The sequence below is a fragment of the Ranitomeya imitator genome, chromosome 1 (genome assembly GCF_032444005.1).
Source record: "Ranitomeya imitator isolate aRanImi1 chromosome 1, aRanImi1.pri, whole genome shotgun sequence".
Classification (NCBI taxonomy): Eukaryota; Metazoa; Chordata; class Amphibia; order Anura; family Dendrobatidae; genus Ranitomeya; species Ranitomeya imitator.
The window spans coordinates 719,839,127-719,859,102 of NC_091282.1; the positions used below are offsets into that span (position 1 = coordinate 719,839,127).

Consider the following 19,976-nt stretch of genomic DNA (forward strand, 5'->3'; position numbering starts at 1 on the left):
CCCACCCTGTAGAGACGTGCGGTACATGCATGTGTGCCACATAGCGCTGTCGGGGCATTGTTCACACCAGGTCGCCGTGTTCTGATTGTCTTGTTTCTGTTGATTTGAAGTTTGTGTTTCAGTCCTAAAACTGGAACCTTTGCTGATATTTTGGTATGTCTTCTCTTCTTTCTCCTTCTCTGTGTCCACGTTTGACCACAATCAGGTTTTCTTCTTGATCCTTCAGTGAGCCAAGGAGCAGCATATAGTCCAGAGGGGCAGCCTATGGGAAGCTTTGTATTGGACGGGCAGCAACACATGGGCATCCGACCTGCTGGTGAGATATCATCTATTTTACTCTGTGCCACACTGCCCATTAACTTGAAGAAGTTTTCCATTACTGATGATCTCATTCATTTTAATAGAAGCTGATCTGCAGGACCTGGCAGCGGCTACTACACAGCGTATATAGCTGTGCTGCTGCACGCCATACACTGTTTATATCCAGCTGCTGCCAGAGCTGATTACAGCCGATCAGTGGGGGTCCTCGTGTCCAACCCTCACCAATCTGATATTGATGACCTACCTTAAGGATGGGGGCATCAATATCACAGTAATGGAAAACCCCTTTAACTATGCAACCCACAAGGATACTGGTGACATACTTATAAAGTAAGTCAATGATGCTCATTAATGAAAAACAGACAGTAAATTGTGTGAAAGAACATTGTGATTACTCAGATCACTGGTTCCCTTCTGACAATGAAACTGATCGCTAAAATCTGAGTGGTTGCTATCACTTAACCTACTCTGGAAACATGGGCCCCGGTTCATCATTTATGTGGGATTTTAGGTCACTTTCCTTTTTTGACTTATGGTGTTTGTTGTTGTTTCTGCCATCAAATTAATCAAAATGGTGAATGCGATGAGTGAATTTGGCACAAAGTCTAAAATAGGCTTTCTTCCGGTCTTGAAATGTTTTTGAGACTTTTGGTGCTTAAACTTGCACCAAAATTATGGCACACTCAAAAATACGCCATGGCGAGACTGGAGTGGAGCTGTGATAAATTTTGTGACTATTTAAATATGCAAATTGTCTCTTCGAGAGGAAGAGGACTAGAACTCTAGCTCCACCTATTGGAAGCAGTGATCCTAAAAGTCAGTATCGACCCTTTATCGAGTCTTATAATATGACTTAGGATAAAAGCCAAAACCAGAATCTTAATTTGGCTTTTATCCTAAGTCATATTGCAAGGCTTGTTGAGGGGTCGATATTGACTTTTAGAATCGCTGCTTCCAATAGGTGGAGCTAGAGTTCTAGTCCTCTCCCTCTCTGAAGAGACAATTTGCATATTGAACTTCCCAGAGGAGCACGCATGGCTTTTAAGTCTCCTCACTCTGACATGCCAGGCTTGGCATGTCACTCTCCACAATGAAAAATGTTACCCCTTAGACTTCAGTCCGGAGACTTTCACCTAGCAACTTCGCAATTACAATTAATGAATTAGCCAAAAACATCTGGAATTTCAAAACTCTGCCCAAAAAGCAGGAAAAACGAAATAGGTGAGCACATATCAAATAGACATAAAAAAGGTGCAACTAGAATAAGGAAAAACAAACAAAACAAGGCGTTAAACACAAAAAAAAAGTCAAAAAATAGGTGCAGAGCAGTGATGACGAGCAAACGTACTTGGATAAGGTGTTATCTCACGATGCTCAAGTGCTAACCGGTGACTTTGGTGTGCTCGAAAAGTATTTTTGAATCCCTGCGGCTGCATGTCTAGCAGCTGATAGACATCCACAACACATGAAGAGATTGCCCTGTTGAACAGCCACGAGACATGCAGCCACGGGGACTCGAACATATTTTTCGAGCACGCTGAAGACACTCAGTTTTCACCAGAGCATGTTCAGATAACACCTTATCCCAGCATGTTCATTTTTTTTTAATTCAAATAAATTTTTATTAAGAATAACAAGGCAATTAACATGTTACATTTACATTTTCAATATAGAGTATTTCCCCCCCTCCCCCTTCAAACAGCCCCCTTCGATCCCAAAGCCCAGCATGTTCATTGATCACTACCGCAGAGTCAATCATGAATTGGGACTTATATTGGGTGCCATTGGTCCGATCAACTTGATTTTGCTAAATAAAGGCTAATGCTGCTTTTCAATTAATGTGACCATCTGACTATATATATACACAGTACAGACCAAAAATTTGGACACACCTTCTTATTTAAAGATTTTTCTGTATTTTCATGACTATGAAAATTGTACATTCACACTGAAGGCATCAAAACTATGAATTAACACATGTGGAATTATATACTTAACAAAAAAGTGTGAAACAAACTGAAATTATGTCTTATATTCTAGGTTCTTCAAAGTAGCCACATTTTGCTTTGATGACTGCTTTGCACACTCTTGGCATTCTCTTGATGAGCTTCAAGAGGTAGTCACCGGGAATGGTTTTCATTTCACAGGTGTGCCCTGTCCGGTTTAATAAGTGGGATTTCTTGCCTTATAAATGGGGTTGGGACCATAAGTTGTGTTGTGCAGAAGTCTGGTGGATACACAGCTGATAGTCCAACTGAATAAACTGTTAGAATTTGTATTATGGCAAGAAAAAAGCAGCTAAGTAAAGAAAAACGTGTAGCTATCAATACTTTAAGAAATTAAGGTCAGTCAGTCCGAAAAATTGGGAAAACTTTGAAAGTGTCCTCAAGTGCAGTGGCAAAAACCATCAAGCGCTACATAGAAACTGGCTCACATGAGGACCGCCCCAGGAAAGGAAGACCAAGAGTCACCTCTGCTTCTGAGGATAAGTTTATCCGAGTCACCAGCCTCAGAAATCGCAGGTTAACAGCAGCTCAGATTAGAGACCAGGTCAACGCCACAAAGAGTTCTAGCAGCAGACACATCTCTACAACAACTGTTAAGAGGAGACTTTGTGCAGCAGGCCTTCATGGTAAAATAGCTGCTAGGAAACGACTAAGGACAGGCAACAAGCAGAAGAGACTTGTTTGGGCTAAAGAACACAAGGAATTGACATTATTAGACCAGTGGAAATCTGTGCTTTGGTCTGGTGATGAGTCCAAATTTGAGATCTTTGGTTCCAACCACCGTGTCTTTGTGCGACGCAGAAAAGGTGAACGGATGGACTCTACATGCCTGGTTCCCACCGTGAAGCATGGAGGAGGAGGTGTGATGGTGTGGGGGTGCTTTGCTGGTGACACTGTTGGGGATTTATTCAAAATGGAAGGCATACTGAACCAGCATGGCTACCACAGCATCTTGTAGCGGCATGCTATTCCATCCGGTTTGCATTTAGTTGGACCATCACATGAGGACTGCTCCAGGAAAGGAAGACCAAGAGTCACCTCTGCTTCTGAGGATAAGTATATCCGAGTCACCAGCCTCAGAAATCGCAGGTTAACAGCAGCTCAGATTAGAGACCAGATCAATGCCACACAGAGTTCTAGCAGCAGGCACATCTCTACAACAACTGTTAGGGCTTGTTTCCACTTGCGATAAACACGTCCGTGTCTCGCATGTGGAAACGAAGCTCTGGTGCCGGCACTCTGGAGCGGAGCGTGCGGCTCCATGTGTTCCTATGCGGCTGCACGCTCCGTTCTCGAGAGCCGGCGCCAGAGCTTCGTTTCCACATGCGAGACACAGACGTGTTTATCGCAAGTGGAAACAAGCCCTTAAGAGGAGACTTTGTGCAGCAGGCCTTCATGGTAAAATAGCTGCTAAGAAACCACTGCTAAGGCTGGGTTCACACTGCGTTGTGTGAACCCGTTTAATGGACTACGTTACACCGCGACATAACGCGGTGTAACGTAGTCCGTTAACGCCGCCATTACTTGCAATGGCGAACGCATCGCTAGCGCACGCCCACAATGGGCGTGCGCTAGCGATGTGCAGTCATTGAGTGACGGTCCCGAGACGCGGGCTGCAGCGTTTCCGGGTCCGTCACTGCTAGCGCACTGCTAGAGCAGATGGAGCTAGCAAATGCTCCATCTGCGCTAGCGCAGTGCCAAAGTCGGCATTTGCGTTAGTGCAGTCCGTTTAACGGATTTGTTGAACGGACTGCACAACGCAAGTGTGAACCTAGCCTAAGGACAGGCAACAAGCAGAAGAGACTTGTTTAGGCTAAAGAACACAAGGAATGGACATTAGACCAGTGGAAATCTGTGCTTTGGTCTGATGAGTCCAAATTTGAGATCTTTGGTTCCAACCACCGTGTATTTGTGTGACGTAGAAAAGGTGAACGAATGGACTCTACATGCCTGGTTCCCACCGTGAAGCATGGAGGAGGTGTGATGGTGTGGGGTGCTTTGCTGGTGACACTGTTGGGGATTTATTCAAAATTGAAGGCATACTGAACCAGCATGGCTACCACAGCATCTTGCAGCGTGCATGCTATTCCATCCGGTTTGCATTTAGTTGGACCATCATTTATTTTTCAACAGGACAATGACTCCAAACATACCTCCAGGCTGTGTAAGGGCTATCTGACCAAGAAGGAGAGTGATGGGGTGCTACGCCAGATGACCTGGCCTCCACAGTCACCAGACCTGAACCCAATCGAGATGGTTTGAGGTGAGCTGGACCGCAGAGTGAAGGCAAAAGGGCCAACAAGTCCTAAGCATCTCTGGGAACTCCTTCAAGATTGTTGGAAGACCATTCCTGGTGACTACCTCTTGAAGCTCATCAAGAGAATGCCAAGAGTGTGCAAAGCAGTCATCAAAGCAAAATGTGGCTACTTTGAAGAACCTAGAATATAAGACATAATTTCAGTTGTTTCACACTTTTTTGTTAAGTATATAATTCCACATGTGTTAATTCATAGTTTTGATGCCTTTAGTGTGAATTTACAATTTTCATAGTCATGAAAATACAGAAAAATCTTTAAATAAGAAGGTGTGTCCAAACTTTTGGTCTGTACTATATATATATATATATATATATATATATATATATATATATTGTAATATGTACAACAATATATGATAATATATATACAACAATTTTGACCACGTGTGTATATTCTATTCTCTTACCATATATAGAATATTCTATTCTTCTACTATATATATATATATATATATATATATATATATAGTAAAAGAATAGAATATTCTATATATGGTAAGAGAATAGATTATACACACGTGGTCAAAATTGTTGTTACCCCTCGTTTAATGACTGAAAAACCCACAATGCTCACAGAATGGTCAATGCTTCCATAGAATTTAAAAACAAATAAAACTTATGAAATAAGCCTGGACAGAAATGATGGTTCCCCTGAAAATAAGGTGACAAAAGGGACATGTTAAATCGTGGTATGTCCACTAACTAGCATCACAGGTGTCTACAATCTTGGAATCAGTGAGTGGGCCTGTATATAGGGCTACAGATACTCACTGTGCTGTTTGGTGACATGGTGTGTGTCACACTCAACATGGACCAGAGGAAGAAAAGGAAAGAGTCTCAGGATATTACAAAGAAAATATTATTATTATTATTATTTTTTATTATTATAGCGCCATTTATTCCATGGCGCTTTACATGTGAGGAGGGGTATACATAATAAAAACAGGTACAATAATCTTGAACAATACAAGTCACAACTGGTACAGGAGGAGAGAGGACCCTGCCCGCGAGGGCTCACAATCTACAAAGGGTGGGTGAGAATACAGTAGGTGAGGATAGAGCTGGTCGTGCGTGGTTTGGTCGATCGGTGGTTACTGCAGGTTGTAGGCTTGTTGGAAGAGGTGGGTCTTCAGGCTCTTTTTGAAAGTTTCGATGGTAGGCGAGAGTCTGATGTGTTGTGGTAGAGGGTTCCAGAGTAGGGGTGATATGTGAGGGAAATCTTGTATGCAATTGTGGGAAGAGGAGATAAGAGGGGAGTAGAGAAGGAGATCTTGTGAGGATCGGAGGTTGCGTGCAGGAAAGTACCGGGAGACGAGGTCACAGATATATGGAGGAGACAGGTTGTGGATGGCTTTGTACGTCATGGTTAGGGTTTTGTACTGGAGTCTCTGGGCAATGGGGAGCCAGTAAAGGGATTGACAGAGGGGAGAAGCTGGGGAATAGCGTGGGGACAGGTGGATTAGTCAGGCAGCAGAGTTTAGAATAGATTGGAGGGGTGCGAGAGTGTTCGAGGGGACATATATAGACATACATGTTAAAGGTAAAAGTTCTAAGACCATCTCCAAGCAGCTTGATGTTCCTGTGACTACAGTTGCACATATTATTCAGAAATCTAAAATCCATGGGACTGTAGCCAACCTTCCTGGACATGGCCACAGGAGGAAAATTGATGACAAATCAAAGGGACGGATAATATGAATGGTAACAAAGGAGCACAGAAAAACTTCTAAACAGATTAAAGGTGAACTTCAAGCTCAAGGAACATCAGTGTCAGACTACATCATCTGTCGCTGTATGAGCCAAAGTGGACTTCATGGGAGATGACCAACGAAGACACCATTGTTGAAGATAAATTATAAAAAACCATACTGAAATTTGCAAAACTACATGTTGACAAGCAACAAAGGTTATGGGAGAATGTCCTATGGACAGATGAGACACAAATTTAACTTTTTGGCAAGGCACATCAGCTTTATGCGCACAGATGGAAAAATGAAGCATATCAAGAATAAAACACTGTCCCTACTGTGAAACATGGAGGATGCTCTGTTATGTTCTGGGGCTACTATGCTGCATCTGGCACAGGGTGTCTAGAATCTGTGCTTGGCACAATGAAATCTCAAGACTGTTAATGGATTCTAGAGATAAATGTTCTGCCCAGTGTCGGAAAGATTGGTCTCAGTCCCAGGTCATGAGTCTTGCAACAGGATAATGACCCAAAACACACAGCTAAAAACACACAAGAATGTCTAAGAGGAAAACATTGGACCATTCTGAAGTGGCCCTCTATGAGCCCTGACCTAAATCCTATTGATCATCTTTGGAAAGAGCTGAAACATGTCATCTGGAAAAGGCAACCTTTAAACTCGAGACAACTGGAGCAGTTTGCTCTTGAGGAGTGGGCCAAAATACCTGTCGAGAGGTGCAGAAGTCTCATTGACAGTTACAGGAATCGTTTTATTGCAGTGATTGCCTCAAAAGGTTGTGCAACAAAATATTAAGTTAAGGTTACCATCATTTCTGTCCAGGCCTAATTGATGAGTTTTATTTTTTTTAATCCTGTGGAAGCATGGTTGAAAAGCAATGTCTGACTTTCATTTGTTCATTTTCTTAGATTTTTTTTATTTATTTTTACTTTTGTCAGATTCAAGTTATTTCTGTGACCATTGTGGGTTTTTCTGTCATTAACCCCTTCGCGACACGCGCCGTACTAGTACTGCGCTGCCGGCACTGCATTAGTGCCAGCAGCAGTACTAGTACGGCGCACCGATCACCGCGGTCTCGCGCTGAGCGCCGCGGTGATCGGGTGCGGGTGTCAGCTGTATACGACAGCTGACACCCCGCAGCAATGCCCACGATCGGCGCTATCGCCGATCGCGGGCATTTAACCCCTCTGATGCCGCTGTCAGTAGTGACAGCGGCATAGAGGGGGATCGCGCAGGGACGGGGGCTCCCTGCGCTCTCCCACCGGAGCAACGCAATGAGATCGCGTTGCTCCGGTGACCCGGAAGGAGTCCCCGGATCCAAGATGGCCGCCGGACTCCTTCCGGGTCATGAAGTGACCTGGCTAGCCGGCGCCTGCTGAGAGCAGGCGCTGGAAAGCCAGCTAAGCTGCCTGTCACATCGTTGATCTGACAGTGTGTTATGCACAGTGTCAGATCAACGATCTGATCTAATACAGAGATGTCCCACCCTGGGACAATGTTAGAAAGTATAAAAAAAAAAAAATAGAATGTGTAAAAAAAAATAAAAAAAAATCCCCAAATAAAAAAAAAAAAACATTTCCCAATAAATCCATTTATTTATGTAAAAAAAAAAAAAACAATAAATGTACACATATTTGGTATCGCCGCGTCCGTAACGACCCGCTCTATAAAACTATCCCACTAGTTAACCCCTTCAGTGAACACCACAAAAAAAAAAAAAAAAAACAAGGCAAAAAACAACGCTTTATTATCATACAGGCGAACAAAAAGTGGAATAACACGCGATCAAAACAACGGATATAAATAATCATGGTACCGCTGAAAACGTCATCTTGTCCCGCAAAAAAAAAGCCGCCATACAGCATCATCAGCAGAAAAATAAAAAAGTTATAGCTCTCAGAATAATGCGATGCAAAAACAATTATTTTTTTATATAAAATAGTTTTTATTGTGTAAAAGCGCCAAAACATAAAAAAAATTACATAAATGAGGTATCGCTGTAATCGTACTGACCCGAAGAATAAAACTGCTTTATCCATTTTACCACACGTGGAACGGTATAAACGCCTCCCCCAAAAGAAATTCATGAATAGCTGGTTTTTGTTCATTCCGCCTCCCAAAAATCGGAATAAAAAGCGATCAAAAAATGTCATCTGCCCGAAAATGTTACCAATAAAAACGTCAACTCGTCCCGCAAAAAACAAGACCTCATATGACTCTGTGGGCCAAAATATGGATAAATTATAGCTCTCAAAATGTGGTGATGCAAAAACTATTTTTTGCAATAAAAAGCGTCTTTTAGTGTGTGACAGCTGCCAATCATAAAAATCCGCCAAAAAAACGCTATAAAAGTAAATCAAACCCCCCTTCATCACCCCCTTAGTTAGGGAAAAATAATAAAATGTAAAAAAATGTATTTATTTCCATTTTCCCATTAGTGCTAGGGTTAGGGCTAGGGTTAGGGCTAGGGCTAGAATTAGAGCTTGGGTTAGGGCTAGGGTTAGGGCTAGGGTTAGGGCTAGGGTTAGGGCTAGGGTTAGGGTTGGGGTTAGGGTTTCAGTTATAATTGGGGGTTTCCACTGTTTAGGCACATCAGGGGCTCTCCAAACGCGACATGGCGTCCGATCTCAATTCCAGCCAATTCTGCTTTGAAAAAGTAAAACAGAGCTCCTTCCCTTCCGAGTTCTCCTGTGTGCCCAAACAGTGGTTCCCCCCAACATATGGGGTATCAGCGTTCTCAGGACAAGTTGGACAACAACTTTTGGAGTCCAATTTGTCCTGTTACCCTTGGGAAAATAAAAACATAGGGGATAAAATATCATTTTCGTGGAAAAAAAATATTTTTTATTTTTACGGCTCTGCGTTATAAACTGTAGTGAAACACTTGTTGGTTCAAAGCTCTCACAACACATCTAGATAAGTTCCTTGGGGGGTCTAGTTTCCAATATGGGGTCACTTGTGGTGGGTTTCTACTGTTTAGGTACATCAGGGGCTCTGCAAATGCAACATGACGCCTGCAGACCAATCCATGTAAGTCTGCATTTCAAATGGCGCTCCTTCCCTTCTGAGCTCTGCCGTGCACCCAAACAGTGGTTCCCCCCAACATATGGGGTATCACCGTTCTCAGGACAAGTTGGACAACAACTTTTGGGGTCCAATTTGTCCTGTTACCCTTGGGAAAATAAAAGCATAGGGGATAAAATATCATTTTCGTGGAAAAAAAATATTTTTTATTTTCACGGCTCTGTGTTATAAACTGTAGTGAAACACTTGTTGGTTCAAAGCTCTCACAACACATTTAGATAAGTTCCTTGGGGGGTCTAGTTTCCAATATGGGGTCACTTGTGGTGGGTTTCTACTGTTTAGGTACATCAGGGGCTCTGCAAATGCAACATGACACCTGCAGTCCATTCCATCTAAGTCTGCATTTCAAACGGTGCTCCTTCCCTTCCGAGCTCTGCCATGCACTCAAATGGTGGTTCCCCCCCCCACATGTGGGGTATCAGCGTACTCAGGACAAATTGGACAATAACATTTGTGGTCCAATTTCTCCTGTTACCCTTGGGAAAAAAAAAATTGCGGGCTAAAACATCATTTTGTGGAAAGAAAAAATGATTTTTTAATTTTCACAATGCTACATTCTAAACTTTTGTGAAACAATTGGGGGTTAAAAGTGCTCACCACACATCTAGATAAGTTCCTTAGGGGGTCTTCTTTCCAAAATGGGGTCACTTGTGGGGGGTTTCCACTGTTAAGGCACGTCAGGGGCTCTCCAAATGCGACATGGCGTCCGATCTCAATTCCAGCCAATTTTGCATTGAAAAGTCAAATAGCACTCCTTCCCTTCCGAGCTCTGCCATGCGCTCAAACAGTGGTTTATCCCCATATATGAAGTATCGACGTACTCAGGACAAATTGCACAACAACTTTTGGGGTCCAATTTATCCTTTTACCCTTGGGAAAATAAAAAATTTGGGGCAAAAAGATCATTTTTTGTGAAAATTAATAAAAAAATTTTTTTTACGGCTCTACATTATAAACTTCTGTGAAGCACTTGGAGGTTCAAAGTGCTCACCACACATCTAGATTAGTTCCTTAGGGGGTCTACTTTCCAAAATGGTGTCACCTGTGGGGGTTTCCACTGTTTAGGCACATCAGGGGCTCCGATCTCAATTCCAGCAAATCTTGCATTGAAAAGTCAAATAGCGCTCCTTCCCTTCCGAGCTCTGCCATGTGCCCAAACAGTGGTTTACCCCCACATATGGGGTATCGGCGTACTCAGGACAAATTGTACAACGACTTTTGTGGTCCAATTTCTCCTGTTACCCTTGGTAAAATGAAACAAATTGGACCTGAAGTAAAAATTTTGTGAAAAAAAAGTTAAATGTTCAATTTTTTTAAACATTCAAAAAATTCCTGTGAAGCACCTGAAGGGTTAATAAACTTTTTGAATGTGGTTTTGAGTACCTTGAGGGGTGCAGTTTTTAGAATGGTGTCACTTTTGGGCATTTTCTGTCATATAGACCCCTCAAAGTCACTTCAAGTGTGAGGTGCTCCGTAAAAAAATGGTTTTGCAAATTTTGTTGCAAAAATGAGAAATCGCTGGTCAACTTTTAACCCTTATAACGTCCTAACAAAAAAAAATTATGTTTCCAAAATTGTGCTGATGTAAAGCAGACATGTGGGAAATGTTGTTTATTAACTATATTATGTGATATAACTCTCTAATTTAAGGGCATAAAAACTAAGAGTTTGAAAATTGCTAAATTTTCATAATTTCCGACAAATTTTTGTTTTTTTCACAAATAAATGCAAGTCATATCGAAGAAGTTTTACCACTATCATGAAGTACAATATGTCACGAGAAAACAGTGTCAGAATCACCAGGATCCGTTGAAGCGTTTCAGAGTTATAACCTCATAAAGTGACAATGGTCAGAATTGTAAAAATTGGCCCTGTCACTTAGGTGAAAACAGGCTTTGGGGTGAAGGGATTAAACGATGGGCACCAACAATTTTTACCACGTACAGTATATATATATATATATATATATATATATATATATACACACACTGTAGTTATAGTAAATGAATAGAATATGTATATATACATATACACATATCCATCTACTGTGTATATATATATATATTTATTTATTTTTTTTCCATTCTTTTACTATATATATTTATAGAGAAAAGCCTGATGAACATTATAACATCAGCTTTGTTCAGTTCAGGTGCAAGAAAACTGATCCTAATACCACAAATAAATAATAGCCGAGCCTTGAATATGCTAGGGCGTAAAAAAAAGATATACATCAGGATATATGTGCAAAATGTGAATCAAAGCCTAAATATACCTTATCTGTGCCTATACACATTCCGTCATAATTGTATTTTTCTAAAGAAAAAACTGGAGACGGAAAAGGAAGTTTACAAACAAAGTGACAACATAACAGCTACAGCAAAAACAATAAAAACTAAAATAATATTTCAGACTTCATATTGGGAAGTAGAAGCCTTCGTTCTCTATATTCTCTATATTCTCTATATTCCAAAGACATACTGATAGGCAATTTAGATTGTGAGCCCCAACAGGGACAGCGATGATAATGTGTGCAAAACTGTAAAGCGCTGCGGAATATGTTAGCGCTATATAAAAAAAAATAAAGATTATTTATGTATAGGAAACTATTCTAGTAGAGGGATGTATATGGATATACTTGATTGTACAGCGCCCCCTAAAGGCTTTAGAGAACTTTCTCGTTGACAATCCCTTTGTACCTTTTTACTACATTGTAATCTTCGCTGTATCTTGAACAGACAGGCTTATTTTACCCATCAGAGTTTACATGAAGGCAGGGAATTTTTGGATAATTCTGAAATGTTTTATGTTTATATATTTTATGATAGTGCTACATTTATATTGCCAGTGGATCTTGACATATTGCAGGTGTAAAAGAAAAAAAAAAAAAAAATATATATATATATATAATGTTATTATATTTACGCTATAGAAATCATAGTGACTTTTTTTCTGTTTCTTTTCCCCATCCAGGACCGATGAGCGGAATGGGAATGAATATGGGCATGGATGGGCAGTGGCACTATATGTAACCATTAAATTGCAGAGCAATCACAAACAAGGGGAAGTAAGTATCTTCAGGATGATGTGTCTTATACAGACATAGGGCCCAATTCTTTATGGCTTTTGCACCTGTTTTTTTGTTTTTTGTTTTGCTGTTTTGCACCTGTTTTCTGTTTGTTTTTTTGCTGTTTTGCACCTGTTTTTTTTTTTTTTTGCTGTTTTGCACCTGTTTTTTGTTGTTTGGTGTTTCTTTGTTTTTGCTGGTTTGCACCTATTATTTTGAGCCATATCCACTGTTCAATTTGCACCTTTTAGCCTATTTTATATGTATTCTCCCATTGCACCTTTTTTAGTTTGCCACTGTATACAGAGTCTAAGGTTTCCAGATTATTTTTTTTTCGTTCGATTGACTTTTTAAAACGTCGCAAAATTTGTTGAACATGTCCTCCAGTCCTTTGTATGACAGATATTTTGGAGCAATTTTTGTGCCATTTTGCAAAAAGTGAGTTGGCTTTTTTTTGTGTGCTAAAAAGTTACAAAACAGATGAAAGACAAGAATAAAGACCATTTTGTTCCTTTACACAAAGTTCATGAACCACAAGCGGCATTTTAAAGGAAAAAAAATTAACAAATGCTACGGAAAAAAAAAAGAAAAGTGATTTAAAAAAAAAGGCAAGTATAGAATGAAAACCACAATGATGGGATATTTAAGGGAATGAATTAGACAGGACATCTGCACAAAAATGTAGTGACTTTTTAAAAAGTCGCAATTGATGAATTATGTGAAAACATCTGGAAACCCCAAACTCCGCTCACAATAACAAACATGAAAAAAAAATAGAAGAACATGTCAAAAAAAGGAGCAAATTAAATGAGGAATGAGGCGCAAATGAAAAGCAAGCAACAAAACCCAAAACAGGTCCATATGCAATAATAAAGAATTGGGATCAAAAGTTAAGGAAATGTTACTAGAACGGTATATTCGTGGCTGGCAGATCTACATGCAACTAAAGAATGTATTTCGTACATATAAAAGGGGCTGTTTTTGGCTGTATGTATACAGATTTCTTAAAACCATGTGCAGATGCTTACAGAAACGTCAGTAAGTCTGCTGTTTGTGAAGGCTTCAGCCAATCAGTCTGCTGATGGGCTGCAGCGCTCACGTGACATTTTGTCACAAGATCGTCAGGGGGACGAATGGCTCAGAGCCAGTCCAGCAGGTATGCATGTTTTTATTGTATGCAGCATTTTAGAGACAATCATACTGGACCCTCCCCCCCCCATTCAAACAATACAAATGTATAGACCAGATAACCATCTAAATTTTGTAGCGCCTCTCAACTTTCCTTAGTATAGAGAGAATGATCATGCATGCTAACGCCTCACCATGAAAGTGGACTTGCTGACCCACAGGTCAGGGTGAACAGCAGGAACCAAAGGTGATGGCACTGTGGGTAGGACTTATGAAATGGCACCCGTAAAAATCCAGGACCGGCAGGATATACATGATGGCAGGTAGACAAGCAGAACAAGCAATACTAGAAGACACTGAGCCAGGAGTCACACACACGAGAGTCGATTCAGGAATTGCAACAGTGTTAGTAGTGTGAACAATGCCAGAGAAACTTTATCTTTATAGTCGATTGAGGCCTTGCAACAATGTTAGAGTTGTAAACAACTCCGGAGAAAAGTTTGTGTACGGCAGATGATGGGTTAATCAGCAAACAAATGGACAACCGCTGGCAGCAGCGATGAACAAGCAAACTTGTTAGGCTGCCATCACACTAGCAGTATTTGGTCAGTATTTTATATCAGTATTTGTAGCCAAAACCAGGAGTGGGTGATAAATACAGAAGTGGTGCATATGTTTCTATTATACTTTTCCTCTAATTGTTCCACTCCTGGTTTTGGCTACAAATACTGATGTAAAATACTGACCAAATACTGATAGTGTGACGGCAGCCTAAGTAGAGGAGATAAACTCAGATGCAACAGCGTTTGTAATGTGAACAAGTCCAGAGATGAGTGTTGTGTTTACAGCAGAAGAGGTAAATGCAGACTGCAGTAACAAACAGGAGTTTGCTGAGATGTACAAGGTAACTGACAACAAAGCTACTTATGGCCATGTTCACTTCAGCATTTGATCAGTATTTTACCTCAGTATTTGTAAGCCAAAACCAGGAGTGGGTGATAAATACAGAAGTGGTGCATATGTTTCTATTATACTTTTCCTCTGATTGTTCCACTCCTGATATTGGATTACAAATACTGATATAGAATACTGACCGTGTGATCGTGGCCTATTACTCATACTCATGAGTGTCAGAGTTGGAGTTGGCTTTATAAGAATTTGGGTGATGACGTCACTGGAGTTCACCGGGCAATTTGTGAAACCCGACGTGCAGAATAGAAAAGAATAGCAGCCATAAGGGAACTGGAGCAGAGACGGGCCCTAGAGTCGAGACAGAAGCGTTACAAGGCAGTTTGATTTTAAACACCCAAATTATTTATTATTATTTATTATTATAGCCCCATTTATTCCATGGCGCTTTACATGTAAGGAGGGGTATACATAATAAACAATTTGTGAAACCCGACGTGCAGAATAGAAAAGAATAGCAGCCATAAGGGAACTGGAGCAGAGACGGGCCCTAGAGTCGAGACAGAAGCGTTACAAGGCAGTTTGATTTTAAACACCCAAATTATTTATTATTATTTATTATTATTATAGCCCCATTTATTCCATGGCGCTTTACATGTGAGGAGGGGTATACATAATAAAAACAAGTACAATAATCTTAAACAATACAAGTCACGACTGGTACAGGAGGAGAGAGGACCCTGCACCCGAGGGCTAACAATTTACAAATGATCAAATCCTTTTTTTTTCTGAGGGACGAGAAGACGCTGACAGAGGACTCTGGCAGCAGCTTTCTTCCCTATCCTATTGCTCAGCTGAACTGGGGAATTTCAGGGGGTGTCTATCTAAGGTTTGGACTCCTTTACCTCTGCAGTTTCTGGAGGATTAGGAGGTTAGAGATACACGTGTCCTTCCCCCATAAGACTTTTCCATGTGTCACAGCACAGTGGTTAGTGTATTATAGATGGGTGGATCCAGCAGTCACTATGTGCTATCTTGAGCGCTTCAACTGACCTTGATCTTCCAGGCATGAACCTGTAATGTCAGAAAATTCATGTCCTGTGGAATAATAAAACAGCCAAGTATTAATCTGCCTGTACTGTATGTGCGCCAGGGCCTGCGTCTCATTACCATGCACCTGAAGGGTTGTCCTGCCTTTGTCAGTGTCCTCTCTGTACCTGCATCCTGAAGGTGACATGTCTTCCAGGGCATTAAATTCCTTCTGTGAAATTAAACGTATTTGAGATTAAAAGCTGGAGATGTTGAGGCTAGTGTGACGGTCCTCGGAGTGATATAAATCTGTTAGCCTTGGATGGGTGCCCAAATGATCCCATACGCATAGAAAAGTAGACTCTCGATGACGGTCGTGACGCTTTGCTGGGGAGATCCTGCCATTTTTATCATCCTTTTATTTATTTATTTTTTACATGTTGCTTCTTCCTATCAATCGCTCCACACACGAACGGAGGGAAGCAGTCAATAAATTTAAAGAGAGACACATTTAGGAGCAAGTGAATATGAAGCAATGGATTTTTCACTGAGGGCTGAATGACTGCACTTGGATTAAGAAATCCATTAGACTTTAAAGCTTCAAGTGTTTTTGACGTATTAAAAAAAAAAATGTGTGCGGCTGCCAGTTTCATCCCCTTGGCTGAAGGCAGCAGAGCAGACAGAATTGCATATAACATTGAAACTTCTTTGTTTAATGAGGCCGAATATAGGAAGACGTACCTTGATTAAATCATTCTGTATATGTAAATAGAGGCCAGCATTTCATAGCCCATCTCAAGGGGCCGCCGTGACATCCACTGATGGAGACAATTTTCCTATTTCTTCCTCCTTTTTACAAATGCAGTCAGGAAACAGAAAGCAATGTACCCTATAACGGCCATAGAGAAAACATTTTCTCAGCTTGGATAATTCTTAATATAGGCCATATAATTTCTAGCCTATTTAATTACATAACATATTTTATGCTTCATGACCAATTACCATTAATAGCTTAATACAGAAGAATATTATCCTCTCTTGATTTGATTATGCAGCCACACAATATGGTATACTTGGTACTTAATTATCATCATCCATTGAGTAGGCTGCCGGGCTAGAACAAACACGGGGCCAATGATGCCGCCAGGGATACTGTTTAGATGGCTCCAGCACTTCTGCTAATAATAAGGCTGCCGTCTCGCCATCCTCATATCACCCCTTTATGTTGTGTAGAAACATCTGCCGGACGCCTCTGATATCGCAGGTGTCTGGGGTTAAGTGGAGCTGAGCGCTGTGGCAGTCTTGGGTGGCACAAGAAATAAGCAAAGGCGCGGACTGGCCCACAGGAGAACAGGAGAATCCTCTGGTGGGCCCCTCTTCAGGAGTGGGCCACCACCCTCTTGGCATAATAACACACTGGCCTATGATAAATCATTGCTAGATGCCCCCCTGCCCTGGACACCGGTACTATATAATTGACCCACTTATAATTCCTAAATCTTTATCAATTCACACCTATGCCTGAATTTTTACAAACTTGCACATCTATTTAAAGAAGCCCTCCTCCTCCTCCTCACTTTATCCTATTAATATATTGCAATCATCATATTATATAGCACTGTGTACTTACAATTGCTCATTTTGCCTTTCTATCCAAATCATTCTTCTCTTTTTCATTAGGTCTTTGTAGAAACAGGAAGTCTCTTGTCCCTGCATTTATCGTCCCACTCTTCACCTCCTGACCCAACTGCTCCCTCCTCCCCCTGCCAGGATGACTTGTGCAGGGAAAAGAGAATTCCTGTTTCGACATAGACCTTAGGCTACGTTCACATTAGCGTTGCGCGCCGGTGCGTCGGCGACGCAACGGCGACGCAACGCGCGACGCACCAAAAACGCGCGCAAAAACGCTGCGTTTTGCGACGCGTGCGTCGTTTTTTGACGAAAATCGGACGCACGAAAAATGCAACTTGTTGCATTTTCGTGCGTCCGACGCTAGTGTCGAAAAACGACGCACATGTCGAAAAATGCTAACAAAAAAACGCACGCGTCCCCTATGTTAAACATAGGGGCGCGTCGCCGCTGCGTCGCTGCTGCGTCGCCGACGCAACAGCGACGCACATTAGCGTAACGCTAATGTGAACGTAGCCTAAGAAGTCAGTTTTTAATCATGTGATATCATAGACCTGATTGAAAAGAGAAGAATTATCTGGGTAGAAAGGCAAAATGAGCAAGTACACGGGGCTACATAATATGATGACTGCAATGGGAGGAGGGCTTCTTTAATTGCTGTATACTGTGCCATACCATCATATACATTATGCCATTTGCTGTATATGTAAAATGGAGGACCCCAGGACTTACATGGTCCTGAACTAGGACCAGTTGTCTTGGCATGTCCAAGACTATTCAGGCCATCCTGTGCATTGACAACAACATAATTTGCTTACCATTTAAAAAGTCCAATATGTGCCACAAAATCTACATCCAGTTTAAGGGTCTGTGGGATCATAGGGCTAATTAATTAAACCATTCAATACCGTGTCTGGAAAACCTTATGCCTAGGACTAGTTTGGCCAGCCTAGCAATTATTGGACATCTGGGGTGTAGCTATAATGGGTGCGGAGGGACCAGTTGCACCAAGGTTCTGGTGCATCAGGGAGCCCAAAGCAAAAGCAGCCACATATTATAACTGGGGCCACATTCTAGATTTTGCATCGGGGCCCATCAGTCCCAAATTCCATCTCTGATGCATATTTATAATAATAACAACCTGTGCTTGTCATAACTAAGCAGATGCCTCTAATCAGAGGAGATGTGGAGGTTCTTCACTGTTTAACTTACCACAAATCACTGGTTCAGCAACTACTGGTATAAAACTTCCCATACTGGGCAGTGTAATAACAATATCCATAAGGAGATCAGTGATTATACGTGGACAGATTTCCAAGAGAATATTATTAGAAATATTTCAAAATATCAGGGCATACATGTAGCTTGAAGGCAAAATGCACAGAACATAATCTGTCATGGATAAATGTGAGAAGGTGACATGATCCTGGACCACCACCGATTCCTGGAAGGATACAGTTCTACACGCCATTTAAACAGTACATGTCCACGAGGTCAAAAGTGCCCAGTTTTTCTGCTATTCTTACTGCTCCCCTGAGTATTCCTCTTTTTCTCTTTTTAGAATCCGCCAAACGGTTCCAGAGATACAGCCCTTTTAATCTAGAGGACTTTTATCAAGGGACTCACAAGATTCCTTGGGGGTGTGGCTCACAAGATTCCTTGGGCGTGGCTCACATGATTCCTTGGGGGCGTGGCTCACATGATTCTTTGGGGGGGTGGCTCACATGATTCCTTGGGGGCATGGCTCACATGATTCCTTGGGGGCGTGGCTCACATGATTCCTTGGGGGCATGGCTCACATGATTCCTTGGGGGCATGGCTCACATGATTCCTTGGGGGTGTGGCTCACATGATTCCTTGGGGGTGTGGCTGATATGATTCCTTGGGGGCGTGGCTCACATGATTCCTTGGGGGCGTATATTTAGGCTGCACTGCAAATTATCCTGTGAGTCACACTCACTACGTAAAGGCCATAAAAATGAGTACCAAATAAAAAGGTCCACATCTCTGGAAACGTTTGGGGGATTTGAAAAAGAACAAGTACTCAGGGGAGCAGCGGGAATAAATTAAGAGCAAGAATTGTCCACTTTTGACCTGGTGAGAGGTCCTCTTTAAACATCTCTATGTGGTGCTAACTCCCCTCTGTCTAGACCAGAGATATAAGAATTCCCACCTGTATCTTTGATATACCCCCCTTTAAGAATAAATTTGGGACTGTATCTCTGGCGGGTTCTACAACTCTTGCTAATGATGGAATAATCACTACATATATCTTATTTGATCAGATTTTAGAAAATGTTTCTACAAGTAATCAGGTCATAGACATAAATACGACCCCACGAGCAATGAGGTTCTGATTTTTACCTAAGTAAATCCTACAATTGGACGATCAAGGCTGATTTCTAACCATGATTCAGATACTTTAATATGATTTGTAGAAATGTAAAGTATTGAAAAAAAAATGTTCATTATATATATTTATAATGGAGACCCCCTTAATCAACGCTTTCCTTTCTTTTTTTTCTCAGGTCTGCAGTACATGCCAGGGGACTGTCTTTCTCAGGGTGGTCCTACGAGTATCAGTTTGGTACAACCAGCTCACACTTCTCCCCAGTTGGCATCACACCCTTCCTCGAGACATGGACCACCAGTGCCCTACATCTACCATCAGCCATCGTGACACACGGAGACTTTGCTTTCCCAGGGATGGCCATGTCTGCACAACCACCACCATCACTCTAATCAACCCCAACTCTTGGGAGTCACATCCTGTCCAGGAA

The 19,976-nt window shown here is 41.5% G+C and overlaps 1 protein-coding gene across 14 annotated transcripts in view; it reads left to right on the forward strand.

The window, feature by feature from the left end:
* The window catches only part of MEIS2 (Meis homeobox 2), a 191,365-nt gene that overhangs the window by 170,360 nt on the left and 1,029 nt on the right, over nucleotides 1-19,976 (forward strand). For 6 of the 14 annotated variants that reach the window (XM_069732499.1, XM_069732504.1, XM_069732500.1 and 3 more), the window contains exons 11-13: nucleotides 227-316; nucleotides 12,408-12,501; nucleotides 19,725-19,976. The exon at nucleotides 19,725-19,976 is cut by the window's right edge and continues 1,029 nt beyond it. In XM_069732499.1, coding sequence (XP_069588600.1) covers nucleotides 227-316; nucleotides 12,408-12,466 — 149 coding nt within the window. In that variant the 3' untranslated portion in view covers nucleotides 12,467-12,501; nucleotides 19,725-19,976. Of the gene's footprint in view, nucleotides 1-205; nucleotides 317-12,407; nucleotides 12,502-19,724 lie in introns of all 14 variants that reach the window. The other 8 variants (XM_069732502.1, XM_069732496.1, XM_069732501.1 and 5 more) reach the window with 3 other exon arrangements.